Source organism: Protopterus annectens, chromosome 11.part0 (assembly GCF_019279795.1).
Source record: "Protopterus annectens isolate FY-2018-M chromosome 11.part0, PAN1.0, whole genome shotgun sequence".
NCBI classification, from domain to species: domain Eukaryota; kingdom Metazoa; phylum Chordata; order Ceratodontiformes; family Protopteridae; genus Protopterus; species Protopterus annectens.
In genome coordinates, this window is record NC_056745.1 from 538,515,934 (window position 1) to 538,531,989 (window position 16,056).

At 38.6% G+C, this 16,056-nt stretch overlaps 1 protein-coding gene across 2 annotated transcripts in view; it reads right to left on the bottom strand.

The window, feature by feature from the left end:
• PARVG (parvin gamma) overlaps positions 1 to 16,056 on the bottom strand; it is a 3,368,585-nt gene that overhangs the window by 3,066,440 nt on the left and 286,089 nt on the right. For both annotated transcript variants that reach the window (XM_044088047.1, XM_044088046.1), the window contains exon 2: positions 14,490 to 14,584. In XM_044088047.1, coding sequence (XP_043943982.1) covers positions 14,490 to 14,565 — 76 coding nt within the window. In that variant the 5' untranslated portion in view covers positions 14,566 to 14,584. The remainder of the gene's footprint in view (positions 1 to 14,489; positions 14,585 to 16,056) is intronic.

Below are 16,056 nucleotides of genomic sequence, written 5' to 3' on the forward strand. Positions count from 1 at the left end.
GTTACAGGTTAAAAAAAAAAAAAACAAGAGGAGAAAAAGCTTCAGTACATACATAGTAGAATGGTAGATTATCAGAAATATTTTACAAGTGGAGTTACAGCAAATTGGTTTAGAAAAGTTAAAATAAAGCAGAAGTAACAATATAGTGGTTCAACAAATAATTAAAGGTATAGTTGCAAAAACAAATACATTTTGTGAACATTTGCAGGAAAAAGTCTATTCAGAGAGGAGTTTATAGAGTGGGAAAGTGTAGAAGGAGAGTCTGACGAGGAGATGGAGAGTTTTCAAGGAGGGTTTGAGCATTGGCAGATCCACTTTTTGGTAAGATTTTCTTTTAGTGCTAGTTTAAACTTTTTGGGATGTGTCTGTGTTCGAATCACGAGAGGTAGCTTGTTCCATTCCATTGAGGGGTGGTAGCTGTGTACATTTTGTCCTGCTTTAGACTTGCGCTTATAGATTTTTAGAAGGTCTTGAGAAGAGCTATGGAGGTTTCTTGTGGGAGTATAGTGGGAGATGATAGGGTGTAAGGCTGGACAAAAGAATGGCTGATATAGGATTGCATGTATAGTTTGGAGCTGAGAGAGAAGGAGGAGTTGAGGCAGTTCTAGCCAGTTTAAGTATTTAAGTGAGAAACAGTGGTGAGAACTGTAGGGTTGTTGGGTTGCAAATCTAGCTATTTTGTGGTATGTAGTCTGAAGTCTAGCAGTAAGTGTGGAGTTTAGATTAGTAAAAATTTGGGAGCAGTATGTTAAACAGGGAAGAAGATAGGCATGGGTGAGGGCTGTTTATGATTCATGAGTAAGGAATTTGAAATTTCTGTATAGCAGACCTAGCTTCAGGTGGGTTTTCCTGATGTGGTTATTTATGTGGAGATCAAATTTGAGCTGGTCATTAGTAGTGATGCCTAGCAGTTTTGAGCTTGATTCAGGTATAATTGGGGTGTTATTGAGTGAATGGATGGTGAAGGGGGTCTTAATGTGATTTGCTGATTTAGGTAGGAAGAATAGGAGTTGTTTTTTTAGGGTTAAGTATGAGTTGGTTATTGGAGAGCCATGTTTCTATAGAGTTTAGTGATGACTGGGTTGCTGTTAAGAGTTCTGAGTGAGAGTTAGTTATAGTTAAAACAGTAGAGTCATCGGCATACTGTATAATGGAGGAGAGTTGGCAGGAGGTGTAGAGAAAATTTGTGAATATATTGACTAGCAATGGTCCTAAAATGGATCCTTGTAGGACACCCATTTTTATTTGTAGAGGAGAAGATAAGGCAGTTTCCAATCTACCAGACTGGAATCTGTCTTTGAGATAGCTTTCAAATCATGCCACAGTGTCAGGGCAGAAGTTGAGGTTAGATAGCTTGTTAATTAGTAGTGAGTGGGAGACTGTGTCAAAGGCCTTTGAGAGGTCGAGAAAAAGACAGGAGACAAATTTGTGGTTATCTCTGGCCAGGGAAATGGTATTGAGAAAGGATAGAAGAGCTGTGTGTGTACTATGCTTGGGTCAAAAGCTGTGTTGTGTAGGTGTTAGTAAGTTTTCCTGAGTGAGATGTTCAATGACTTGAGTATGGATGCATTTTTCAAGGATTTTTGACAGGGGGAAAGGATATCAATAGGCCTAAAGTTTGAGATTTCAGTGGAGTTACCTCCTTTATGTATTGGTATGATATAGAAGTGTTTCCAGATGGAAGGTACCTTGGATTCAAGATGGAATGGTTAATTAAGATTGAGATAGGATAGGCAAGTGAATGAGCAGCTGACTGGAGAAAGTAAGATGGGATGTTATCCAGAGATACAGAACATGGTTTAAGTTTGGAGAGAAGGGTACGAATGTATGTTGTGGGGATGGGCTTTAGGGAGAAAATGTTGGGATGAGTGGTTTTTGTAGGGGAGACTGGGTTAGTGGGGTTAGTATGATTGGGGCTGTTTGAATTAAAGAGTTTGGATATAGATTCAACAAAATAAGTGTAATGCTTAAATCTAGAACTTTATTAAATGTTGTCAGTTATTAAAACAATTGTTTATCTTATAGATGGAAAGTATTTTGCAAAATGGAAGGAAGTTATGTTAAATTTATCCCAAATTACCAGAAATTAAAAATAACAAACAACTACCACCGTTAATAAATAATTCATTTATATGGAATATGAGAGAGTATTTTTCCAATTATTCTATTCAAATACTTAAATCTACTTATATAACTTTAATTCTAAGGTCCTTTAAAAACGACATATTTAGGTTTAGAATCTTTGAAAATTGTCTGTTCCTCTTCTTCCCTATTGTCTATCCACAAGGTATAATTCTATCTGCAGATCATTTTAAAATGTTGCTATTTAAACAAAAACAATTGATGGTTTGGCATCAAATGTTAAATAAAAACGAGGCAAAATCTATTAATGCTCTTATAGATGAATATAACCTTAACTCTCTACTTTGGTCGGATTTGCAAGAGTTTAGAAAATATATTCTAGATAAGCTAATTTTAATCCCTTCAAATGCTAAAAATTCAATACCCAAACTTATCCAATATTTAATTTTATACACTTATAATACTTTACCAGTTAAAAATAGCATATCATATATTTATAAAGCAATTAAACAAGATCTAGATGTATATTCAGATAACTATTTGAATTCATTTGCACCAATCAATAGTTTTATTCCCTCAGAAAAAGACAAAGTTAATTTCCTTCAGTCAACCACCAAAAACACGTTCTCCATTAAATGTAGAATCTTCACATGGATATTTTTACATAAATCTTTCATCACACCTCAGAAAATGAGTAAGATAACGAAATAAGATGTTGTTTGCTGGAGATGTAATGCAGTAACAAATGCTGATTGGAATCATATATTTTATGACTGTGCATTACTAAAGAAATTTTGGGAGGAAGTTAACACTTTTTTACAGGCAATTTTTACAGACAATTTTATGCTTACAAAGTTACTTGTATTATTCAATACACCTGTCCCAGACTGTTACTCTGGTCTATACTTTCCATTGCCAGGAAAGTAATTACAATTAATTTGGAATTCCTCATCAGTTCCCTCATTTAAAGAGTTTAAAGGTCTTCTCTTAGCAAAATTTAAGTTAGAAATGTTAACCATCAAATCTAAATCTACAAGGAATACAAAATTATATTACAAATGGGAAAATGTACATGAATTATTGATCAAAGAACTGGATAAATGATTAATGCAGTAATATTTTCTTTTTCTTTAAATCTTTTATTCTATGTTTTCATTTTCTTCTGCCAAACTAAAATTAATTGATCCTGTTATTCGATATATAGTGAACATCATTGTAAATAGTTTACTGTGTTATAGTTATTGTATTATTTTTTCCTTTTTAAATATTGTATTTAAAAAATTTAACTTATTCAATTTTTTTTCAAAAGATCTGTTCATTATATTAATGTTTTCAATAAAGCTGTTTTTTTTTTTAATTTTTTTTAGAAAAGATATGTTTTCTAATAGTTATTTGGATTACCGAAGTAACCATCCACATTTTACCAAAAAGGACATTTTCAAAGGCAATTGGTTTGTGCTGCCAGAATGTGTTCCAACCTTTCCAATTTCAAGTTAGAATCAGGTAAAACTGCACAGATGTTTTTTTAGAAAGAGATTACCCCAGTGATTTGATATTGAGGATTAGTGAGGAAGTTTTACAGGGATGGGATTCAATGTTTAAACTCCTATTAGGTTCTGATACAAATACAATTCATGTCACCAGCAGACAAGATAAGAAATAAGATTTTACTAATAGTATGGTAGTACCCTTAGGAGTTGGGTTTAAGGTAGTTATGAACAGTATGACAAAAAATTGGTTGATTTTTAGAAGTAACCCTGGATTAGTGGAAGTCTTAGGTGAATGTCCTAAGTTTGTTTTTAAAATGGGTAGTAACCTTAAATTTTTATTTCAACATCTCATACCTCCAGCCCCTCTTAATTTTAAAGGTGCGACATGTTTTGTAGCCTGCCAACAATGTTCCTATATCCTAGAAGGTTCCACTTTGGTTTTACAGAACATACCCTTTGTTATTCATTTGAAAAATGGGAACTGTGCTACTAGAGGTATTATTTACATTGATGTTTGTAACAAATGTGAATTTGTATGTGGGTAAAACAGAGAGGCAGTTACGGACAAGAATTTATGAACATATGCATGCCATTCTTAAAGAAAATTTAAATAATGCCCTATATAAGCACAACCTGGTTTGTCAAGGATTCAATAAATTCAGATTTGGCATTTTGGGTATTGTCCACAGGAACCCAAGGGGTGGCTGGTAGGAATTACAAATAGAAAGATGAGAACTGTGTTGGCATTTAAAATTAATTACCACAATGCCACCAGGTCTAAATGAACAAATTTCAATTCTACATATTCTTAAGACTAAGGCACAAGAGTTGTAATGATAAAATTAATGAAGTGACAATTTGCACAGCTTCAAGTATATATTTTATTTATTGTATTATATTTTAAAATCAGTACCTGGTTGTATTATTTATTCATTGTTTTATCTGCTTGTTGGGAAGTTATAGTTCAGTTTTTGATTTTAATGATCATTTTCAACCTTTTAATTAATTAATTAGTGCCACATGACTAAGTATTTAGTATTGGTAATGTATTTAAACTGGGTCCACTTTTTAATTTTGAAATACCAAAATCTCGAGTTTTGAGATATCGAACTCACAGATGAATATCATCTGAAGTGTATGTTAAACACTGCTGAACTCATACGTAATTCAAACATAATACAGCCAGCTCAGTAATTCACTCATATTAAATGGCATTAACAACATGCTGATTGGAGTTATATGGGATGCAAGCATAAAACATATGCTTAGAGAGACAACTGCTGGGAATGCTGTATTCTTAAGTTATGTCTGTCTGCAAGAGATCACTGTGTTAACTGTTTTTCACTGTGCCTGTAGGAAATAATGATGGAAAACATAATTCAGATCATGGACTTTAAGATAACTAAATGCATCAGATTGCAAGTAATGATCATAATTTCATGACAGTACAAATGGTGATAAAATAGAACTTTTTCCATGGCTATTCCCACATTATGCTGTATTAATTTAATTTGTGCATCCTGTAATTTGGAAAGAGCCCTAGGTAAGTTTGTTGTTAAACTACAAGGATGCAGGGGTATAAGGGTATGTGAAGGCACCTAAAATACCTAGAAATATATAAACCTAGGGGAAAGGCCTGACAGAAATGTTAAATCTCAATAGCTAAATTATTTCAGGATATGTGAAGACAAAGCAAGGGCTTCTAAGGAAGACAGAGGGTACTATGTATCCACCAGGGAAGCAGAAACTGAATGCAGAAAATAATATGTTTAATAAATCATTTATTTTTTCAGTAGGCAGTATGTACATACAACACAGTAAGTGACATTTTTTTTAAAGAAAGTAAAGGAAAATTGTATTATGGGTCCACAATGGTAATGAAACTCATTTATGATAGACATGTATGTATGTATGTATGTATGTATTTATTTATTTATATATTTATTCGGGGTACAATGAGACCCAGGGAGAAAAACAATGCAAAGACAAAAAATTAAGCATAGCTACAATAGTTACAATGAAACGTATTCATTAGCTGAGAAAGAAGGAGTTTAGAAAAGTAGTCTCACTTATGAAGAAAAAGATATGTTATTGCATATTCCAAGGGATGTTTAATTAAGTTTGTTTTGATAAGTAATGGAAACTAGGTTTAGCCAGGACATAAGCAAGTGTGTTTGCTAGGTATTTTTTTTTTTCAGATTTAAACTGTATTAGGAAGTAAATTTCTTTAAAAATAACTTCAAAATCATTTTTGCAGGAGGAAATAACAAACCCTTATACTTATTCTACGTATATATACTCACTTTGAGATCTCTGTACCTTGATGTAAGGAGAAATCCCCAAAGACAGCACAATCTTGGTCTTTTAATATGCATAGCAGGAAATGCATACTTGAGTGCAAATCACTAATTTCTTTCAATTAAGCATAGTGCCTGATGTCACAAGCAACATTAAGTTAAGGAAGCTTTACACACACTCACATGAGTGTGTCTGACATTATGGCATTTTATTAAATATATATATATATATATATATATATATATATATATATATATATATATATATATATATATATATATATATATATATATATATATATATAAGGTGAAGGAGATTCTGGTAATTAGACAAAGGAAATGGAGTCACAGTATAGTATATAAGCTAATGATTATAGAGTGAGTAATTGATGGAACTTTCATGTAGAACAGTTCTGGCATTCAAAAACTCAATGAAAACAAATTAAACATACTGCTAAAATGTAGACCAGATGTAAACTAAACAATACTAAAATCTATTTTTATCTTTTTTCCCCATGGGGCAAGGTCCCCTGTACCACGTCACACTACTGCAACTTCAAATATACTAACACTGAGATCACTCAACATTAGGGAAGGAAAAAACTCCACAATCCATACTGTTATGTGACTGCTACTAACAGGCTTACAGATATTCAGTGAACCTGCTCAATGAACAATTATCTTCAGCTAAAATGCAGTCAACAAACAGGTGCATTGCCAATGACAAAACCTTAAAGAACAACTAAATTAGACTAAAGTTGCTTTTCAGAGGTTCATAGGTTCATAGGTTCATACTAGGCTATCTGCCCTAGGACATTTATAAGCCTAGCCAGAATGTGTTTGGCTTTTGCCACCCATTTTAAATTTATTTTGCTATGCCCTTTTTCAAGGTTAGTATACTGTGCCTCTGTCTAACAGTGACACAGAAGTGATACCCGGGGTAAACCTACGATCTCCCATCCACTCATCAAGATTCCTCTTGAAAAGAGTCAATGAGGGACTCTGCCTAACCTGGACTGGGATTTTATTCCAGAGTGAAGGGAGCCTCTGGGTTATGAATCTGTCCCTCCAGCATGTCCTATTTATTTCACTGCTGAGGTTCAAGTCTCTCGAGTGCATAGCTCAATGGGATTTGGATTTTCTGAGGTGCAGCATGTCCATTAATTCCAGGTTGGACATGGCTTTATACGTCAGGCACAGATCGCCTCTAAACAGGCAGTATGCCACTGAGTAGATCTGTAGTTTCTTTAACCGGGCAGCATATGGCATCTGTTTGAGCCCTTTGATCCTCTTGGTGAGGTACTTTTGGGGTCTTTCCAGTTGCTGCAGGTGTCTGGTAAGGTACATCCCAAAAGGGGCATTGTACTCAATTATGGGCCTGATGAGGGATGAGTAAAGAGGCACGATGACCTCCCCTGATCTAGATGTGAATCCCTTCACGATTAGGTGGGCTATATAAAATGTTTTTCTAACCACTTTGGCCACGTGGTTGTCAAATGAGAGATTGCTATCAACTTGGGTCCCCAGGTCCCTAATTACTTCTTCTGTACTTAATGGATTACCACCTATGTGGTAATTTGTGGGCACTTTATTTTTGCCAAAGGGGATGACTATACACTTTTTGGCATTTAGCTTGAGGCCATGGCTCTGGCACCAGTTGTCTGTTTCTATGAGACCCTTTTGGAGGATGCTTATGTCGGCTGGAGAGTCGATTATGGCACCCAGTTTGCAGTCATCTGCGAACTTGGTCAGCCACAGTCCTTCCGTGTTGGCCTGTACCTCCGAGAAATATATACCAAACAAGAGAGGTCCCAGGACTGAGCCTTGTGGGACACCATTTGTAACTTATTTGGAGTCTGACATAGCTCCAGCAATTCTAACCATGTGGGTTCTGTCCTTGAGCCAGTTTGCAATCCATCTAGTGACATAGGGGTTTATATTTAAGCTGGTGAGCTTATCTATAATGCCCGAGTGGGGTATTGTATCAAAGGCTTTTGCGAGGTCCAGGTAGGCTTTGTGGACCACCTTCCCCTCGTCAATGGCCTTGGTGACTGTTTCAAAGAAATCAACCAGGTTTAAGAGGCAGGATCTGCCCTTAACAAAGCCGAACTGGGTCGGATCCAGTGTTTGTAGGTCCCCAATATCTTTATTTATGAGGTCCATGATGATCCTTTCCATAGCTTTGCAGACCAAGCTAGTCAGGCTTATGGGGCGATAGTTTCCAGGATCCGTTGAGGCACCACCTTTATGGAGAGGGACCACTGTTGCTGTACGCCACTCTTTGGGCACATATTCTGTAGTAAGGCTGAGATTGAACAGTAGTTTTATGTTTGGGTTTAGCTCTTCTTGGAGTTCATATAGGACGCAGCCCGGGACACCATCTGGTCCCATTGATGCTGTGTTTTTTGCTTTGGAGAGGGCGGCTCTTACCTGAGCATCTGAAATGTCAGGGGGGCAGCACTCTGCTGGGATAGATATTTGCCCTTTTGGTGGGAAGCGGGGGGAGAAGTTTGCGCTGAACCTGTCAGCTAGGATGTTGGCAATGTCTGTGGGTTCGGTGTATTTTTTGTCATTTTGGACTAATTCTGAGCATATCTGGGAATTACCACCCAGGTTCCTAACATAACTAAAGAAAGCCTTGTGATTATCCTTAGTGTCCTGTGCAATTTTTCTCTCGAAGCTGGCCTTAGACAATTTTATGTGTGCCCGTAGTTTTTTGCTAATACTGATCAGTGATGCCTTCCCTTTTTGGGATTTTGTTCTATCATTTAGTAGCTTCCTCCTTCTATTGTATAGTTTGTTTATGGCTTGGGTCCACCAGACAGGACGTCTGCCTTTGGAGGATTGGGTCTTGGTTTTATTTGGGATCGCATGATCCATGCATTCCTGAAGGTGTCCACAGAATGCGTTTATAAAGGATTCTGCGGTCTGGGCCGTATTTTCCACAGGCCGGGGGCTTTGAAGAATTCCACCTCAGTTTTGAGGAGTGTGAAATTTGCTTTAGAGAAGTTTTTCACTGTGGTTTTCTGGGCAGGGGGTGGGGTCGGGATGTGAATATCCAGTGAGATTAGTTTATGGTCTGATCTTACCAGTGAGAGATACACTTCTGGTCTGGAGCATAGAGTCCCCATGTTGGTGATGATCAGGTCCAGTATGTTTTCCCCTCTTGTGGGAGTGGTAACAAGTTGTTCCACAGCATTTCAGTTTATAAATTCTAGGAACCTTTGGGCTAGGGTGTTGGAGCTAGAGTAATGCTCCCAGTCTATGTTTGGGTAGTTGAAGTCACCCAATATAATGGTGTTTGGAGAGACCTTCATATTTTCCAGTGTTCTCAGGAAGACCGAGTGGGGTTCCTGGGTTTGGGAGGGTGATCTGTAGCAGGCTATAAACTGGAAGGCAGTTTTACCCACTGTTAGTTGCACATGGATAGTCTCTGATGCTTCGTGCTTTGCCACCAACCTGGAGGTGTGGGTATCTTTGATGAATATCGATACTCCCTCTCCTTTTGTGGTTTGGTCCAAGTTTTGGGGCCGAAAAGCATGGTATGAGGTATAACCTGGTAGTGCTGGGGTGCTCTCAGGAGCCCTGAACCAGGTTTCTGTTACTGCACAGATATCGATGTTCTCCATGCTAAGGAGAGTTTTGAGTGCGTGCATCTTGAGGTTTAGACTTCTGGCGTTGAGTAGCATTACTCTTAGTTTCTTATCCCTTGTGATACCTATGGAGGTGTGTTTGTCTTTTGAGCCTTGCCTAAAAAAGGCACTATGGGGGTAGCAAGAGCCTTTGCCAATATCCGAAAGCCCAGGGGTGACAGGTGCAAGCCATCCCTAGCGAAGCATCATGGCTTGTCGACCATATCATCCCATGCTGACAGGCATTGGATCCCCTTTGAATGACACCAGTACTTAAGCCAATTGTTGAAATTGATCATCTTGTCTTCATATTGTGGCATCATTCTTGGTGAGGGTAAGATGCTACTCAAGGTCAGGGTCATACCGGCCTGGGCTACATGCTCAGAGAGCTCCTTTATGTCTCTTTTCATGTAGTCCAGGGAGGTACGTCTCAGGTCATTCACAATAGCATGGACAATGACTGAGTCATATTTGTACTTGCCTTGGAGTGACCTGAGTGCTTGTGTTATGTGGCAGATCCTAGCGCCCGACAGGCTGCTCACCGTGACCCTCTCCTTGTTCAGCCTGGTGAGCGGAACATCAGTGTGCCTGACGATAGAGTCACCTATTACAAGTGTATCAGGTGTGTTGTTTAGTCTTAAGGGCTGTGACTGTTTGGCACACTGGCTTTGTGAGATATGTGTTGCACGTGTTTTGTTTTGGGGTAGCGGCTGCTTGGGTGTCTGCTTTGGAGGTCTCTGCTGCTTCGGCAGATCTTTATTTAGAGCCTCCAAGTATGTTTTTGTGTGATTATGTGTTTGGTTTGCTGTCGTGGTAGGTCTATGTGAGACTGGAATTGTAGTGAGTGTGGGTTCCTTCTCCTCCTGACTGGTTATGCCAGTACTGAGTTGAGAGAGCTTAGCCTCCAGTTTGGCTATATGGTTGCATCTCTCACATGTGTTGGAATTTGTTGGGAGGAGGAGAGGGTTGTCTGTGTACATGAGGCAGTTGTAACATTGCCTCAAGATTCCCAGATTCACCAGCTGGACAGGAGAGGAGATTGACAACTGACCTTTGGACATGCTAGAATAATATTGGGAATTCCTTAATAATTGAAAACCAGGGCCAGTGGGGAGTGAGGGTGTAGTGCTTTTAATTTTTAGTGCTGACTTATATAATTGCTTTAGTGAGCAAGTGCCAGGTAACTTAAGTGCAATGTGTTACAGGTAACTTAAATGCAAAAACGACAAACAGTAAATTTCTTTCAAGTGAAACAAGGAAATAAGTACAGTAAGTAATGCAGATATCACTAGTGATCCACAGAAGCGCTGAGAAGCTGCGTATTAGGTGGAATTAGCGTTCCAGGAAAATAACAAGCAAACAAACAACAAGCATATAAACAAAGCTAGATTCAGCAGGTCTGGATCTAGTCTATGCTACAGCAAACAAGGTGTACCAATTTCAGTAAGATACAGTTCAAATATTCAGGCACTATAAACCTTTAACCCGAAATTCCCAGCTCAGAAGGGCAGAGTCCAGCCTCTTCTCCCACAAGAGTGCAGACCACAAACCTTCTTAATGTAAAATAACTGGCCTGAAGCCCAAGTGCTTAAACCAGAACTAATACACTTTAAGAATAACAGACACTGGGCTCTCAATCAGCAGTTCCCAACTTAGAAGGATGAAAGCTACCTGTCCTGCCATCACAGTGCATGCCACAAACCTTCCTAATGTAAAACAACTGGTCTGAAGCCCAAGTGCTTAATCCAAAAGACTTAGAATGATAGCTACACTTTAATCAAGTTACTACCAAGCAGTAATAAATACAAGTGAATACTTTGGAGAATGCCTAGATTAGTGCTCAAGTTACACAAACAAAGCTAGATCCAGCAGGCCCAAATCCAGTCTATGCCACAGCAAACAAGGCGCACCAACTTCAGTAAGAAGCAGTTCATATATGCATGCACTATAAGCCTTCAACCAGAAATTTCCAGTTCAGAAGGGCAGAGTCCAGCCTCTCCTCCCACAAGAGTGCAGACCACGAACCCTCTCAATGTAAAATAACTGGCCTGAAAGCCCAAGTGCGTAAACCAGAATTAATACACTTTTAGAATAACAGACACTGAGCCCTCAATCAGCAGTTCCCAACCTAGAAGGATGTAAGCTACCTGTTCTGCTACTACAGTGCAGACCACAAACCCTCTCAGTGCAAAACAACTGGTCCGAAGCCCAGGTGTTTAAACCAAAAGGCTTAGAATGAGTTACACCAAGCAGTAATAAATACAATTGAGTACTTTTAAGATGATGCAAAAGTAAAAAAAAAAAGTAGATAGAAACACAAGTACAGTAAAAGCAGATGAAATTTTTTTTTTCTGAACAAGGTATGCATAAATGTGATATTGATGCTACAAGGTCTTAATTCAGTCTCCTTAACAGGCAACTGAGTTAACTACTACATCTGGTAATGCAAATAAATAGAAGGGAGGTTGTTTCAATCTAAAGGCTAAACTGAAGTCTGTAATCTCATTACAGTTAACATTGTTAAAGCAGATGATAATTCTTCACAGAATGCATATTCATTTTCAGTTCTTCACAAACAAGTTAAACAAAATGTTTATAAACTGTTTATGTTAAAAACAATATGTAGTATAGATGCATGATTATGCAAACCACAGATACCTAAGTTGTAGTTTTTAAGTGTTTTACACCTGCACTCTAATAGCAAGTTATAATTGTACTAACAGATGACTGAAAGTAAAGAAACTGCTGAAGGGGTTAAGGGATGTTACTATGATCAACAGAATCTGATTGTGGAATGTTCATGAAGGGAAAAAAGAAACATAGTGAAACTCAAAGAGATTTTGTTTAATGTGAGCTCTGGCCTCCCAAGGCTGGGAATGAATAGTTAAAACCCTAGAAACTATCGCCCCATAAGCCTGACTAGCTTGGTCTGCAAAGCTATGGAAAGGATCATTATGGACCTCATAAATAAAGATATTGGGGACCTACAGTCACTGGATCCTACCCAGTTTGGCTTTGTTAAGGGCAGATCCTGCCTCTTAAACCTGGTTGACTTCTTTGAAACAGTCACCAAGGCCATTGACGAAGGGAAGGTGGTCCACACAGCCTATCTGGACCTCGCAAAAGCCTTCGATACAATACCCCACTTGGGCATTATAGATAAGCTCACCAGCTTAAATATAAACCCCTATGTCACTAGATGGGTTGCAAACTGGCTCAAGGACAGAACCCACATGGTTAGAATTGCTGGAGCCATGTCAGACTCCAAACCAGTTACAAGTGGCATCCCACAAGGCTCAGTCCTGGGACCTCTTTTGTTTGGTATATATTTCGGGGAGGTACAGGCCAACACGGAAGGACTGTGGCTGACCAAGTTTGCAGATGACTGCAAACTGGGTGCCATAATCGACTCTCCAGCCGACACAAGCATCCTCCAAAAGGGCCTCATAGAAACAGACAACTGGTGCCAGAGCCATGGCCTCAAGCTAAATGCCAAAAGTGTATAGTCATCCCTTTGGCAAAAACAAAGTGCCCACAAATTACCACATAGGTGGTAATCCATTAAGTACAGAAGAAGTCATTAGGGACCTGGGGACCCAAGTTAATAGCAATCTCTCATTTGACAACCACGTGGCCAAAGTGGTTAGAAAAACATTTTATATAGCCCACCTAATCATGAAGGGATTCACATCTAGATTAGGGGAGGTCATCATGCCTCTTTACTCATCCCTCATCAGGCCCATAATCGAGTACAATGCCCCTTTTGGGATGTACCTTACCAAACACCTGCAGCAACAGGAAAGACCCCAAAAGTACCTCACCAAGAGGATCAAAGGGCTCAAACAGATGCCATATGCTGCCCGGTTAAAGAAACTCCAGCTCTACTCAGTGGCATACCGACTGCTCATAGGTGACCTGTGCCTGACGTATAAGGCCATGTCCAACCCGGAATTAAGGGACATGCTGCACCTCAAAAAATCCAAATCCCATCGAGCTACACGCTCGAGAGACTTGAACCTCAGCACTGAAATAAATAGGACATGCTGGAGGGACAGATTCATAACCCAGAGGCTCCCTTCACTATGGAATAAAATACCAGTCCAGGTTAGGCAGAGTCCCTCATTGACTCTCTTCAAGAGGAATATTCATGAGTGGATGGTTTATGTTAGACAGAGGCACAGTATACTAACCTCGAAAAAGGGCATAGCAAAATTCATTTAAAATGGGTGGCGAAAGCCAAACATACTCTGGCTAGGCTTATAAATGCCCTAGGGCAGATAGCCTAGTATGAACCTATGAACCTATGAACCTATGAAAAGGAATGTTGGGGAGACAGCATGTATTGGTGCTGAAAGTAACAAGGCAGAAAAACAAGACAGGATGCTAGGTGTCTTATGTTTTAAAATATTATTGTCACTAAAAACATGGTTGCAAAGTGTTTACGTGCAGCACTAAGTGAGAAGCATGAGGGTCTGCAGAGACCCTATTTGTTAACTAATATGAAACGTCAGAATTCTGCATGCATGTTATTGATAAGAAATTGAATAAAAACTGAATGTTTTTGCTGCTTGATGAGACTGATTTGAAAACTTTGTGAAGGCAGTCTCCCAGTACTGTGATCTGATTGGTTTGAAATAAACGGGGAAATGTTTTGCAGATCCTCGTGTTATTCTTGACTCAAGACTAACAGGTAAATCAATGTTATTTAAGTATATTTTAATTGCACCATAACCATGTGAATGTTAATGGTCATACTTCTTACAATGACAACAAAATGTCTTCAGTTCAGAGTTTGCTTATGTATTGAAAATTATACCAGCTGCTTAATATGGTTAAATGTTAACCAATCATCATATACAAGTCTTCCATCACCACCCCCAACTCTTCCACAGCCATTGCTAAAAATATTCAGAAATGTGTGTTTTTTGTAATTTTTATTTAAAACAACCAATAAAAAAATCAACAGGTTAATGTTTTAGTAAACTAACCTACTGCGAGGTCTACCTCATTTTGTTTTGTTTCTACAGCCAGTTGGGAAAACACATTAGGAAGTTCAGAATCCATGGTGTATTTGTTCTTAATCCTGTGGACATAAAGAAGACACAGTGTAATCAAACTATGTGAAAGCTGTACTTGTGCAGGAAAAATAAAAGTTAATAACAATATGATTCAGATACTAGCACATTCAAACAAAACTTGTTCTTTTAATCTAAATAAACATTTAATATTGTTTCAGTTTACTTACCTTAAAATCTGTTTTGCAGCCAGCAGGTTCCATGACTCTCATTATGTGTTTTTATGTGCCTTTTTATTTTCCTTTCTACAATTCATGGCATGGTATTGAACACTGTCCACCCCTTTAACTCCCAAAAATGGTTTTATAACAGGCAACTGATATTACCCTTTTCCAAGCAAGCCAAAATCCATCATGTAAGAAACAAAATGTAACCAGTGAATTTGAATAATTGGATTTTTAACATGGTGCATGGGACAACATGGTATATGTTCCCTCCATCCATCCATCCATCAATCCATCCATCCATTCATCCATCCATCCATCTATCCACAACCCCTTTTCACATTTTTTCACATGGGATCGGGATATCACTTCAACAGTGACAACTATCTAGAGCCATGGTTCACACCACTGGGTGGCTAGCCCTGCCACAGCTGTTCTTCCATATCACCCACTCACATGCACACTCACAGTTATGGCCAATTTAGAGCATGTCTTTAGAATGTGAGAGGAAACTGATGCACCTGGACGAAACCCACACAAACACAGGGAGACATACACACAAACACAGGGAGACATGCAGATTCCACAGAGGAAAAAACCTCAGTCAAGACTCAAACCAAGGAACTTCTTGCTGTAAAGGACTGCCCATGCACTGGAATAGACTTCCCATGCATGTCAGGCAGAGAACCTCACTAATCCTCTTCAAGAGAAATCTTGATGAGTGGATGGGAAATAGAAAATTCACCCCAGGGATCACTGCAGTGGGCTCTACTTGATAGAGGCACTGGGAACTAATGTCGAGTGGCATGATGCCAGGGCACTTCTATGGGCCAGGCTTGTAAAGGCTCCAGGGCCATTAGCCTAGTACACACCTATGAACCTATGAACATTATTCACTCTGTCACTGTGTTCACTCTGTCTGTAATTAATTAATCTTAATCCAAGGTCACACAAAAATGAAATAAATACAAAACTTACATGTTGGGAAATACAGATTTTGGCACATGGGCTTTCCCTGAAGATTTTTATGTATCATTGAAATACCTTTGTCTTTTAATATGCTCCCCTCCTTGACAGAGATTTGGCAGTATATTTAAATCAAGAACTCCCATCAGCTAATCCCATAACCAGTCACAATAATCCTTGTACAGAGTAATGAAGATTATATTCCATCCAGGGCCAGCCTTAGGTAAACTAACACCCTTGGCAAAAAGGATCCATGATGCCCCCTGCTGCCCAATCCATCTTAGCTTATTCACACTATCTAAATTGCTTTCATTTCTTCCTTTTTCTTACAGTTGTCTTACTCTTTATTT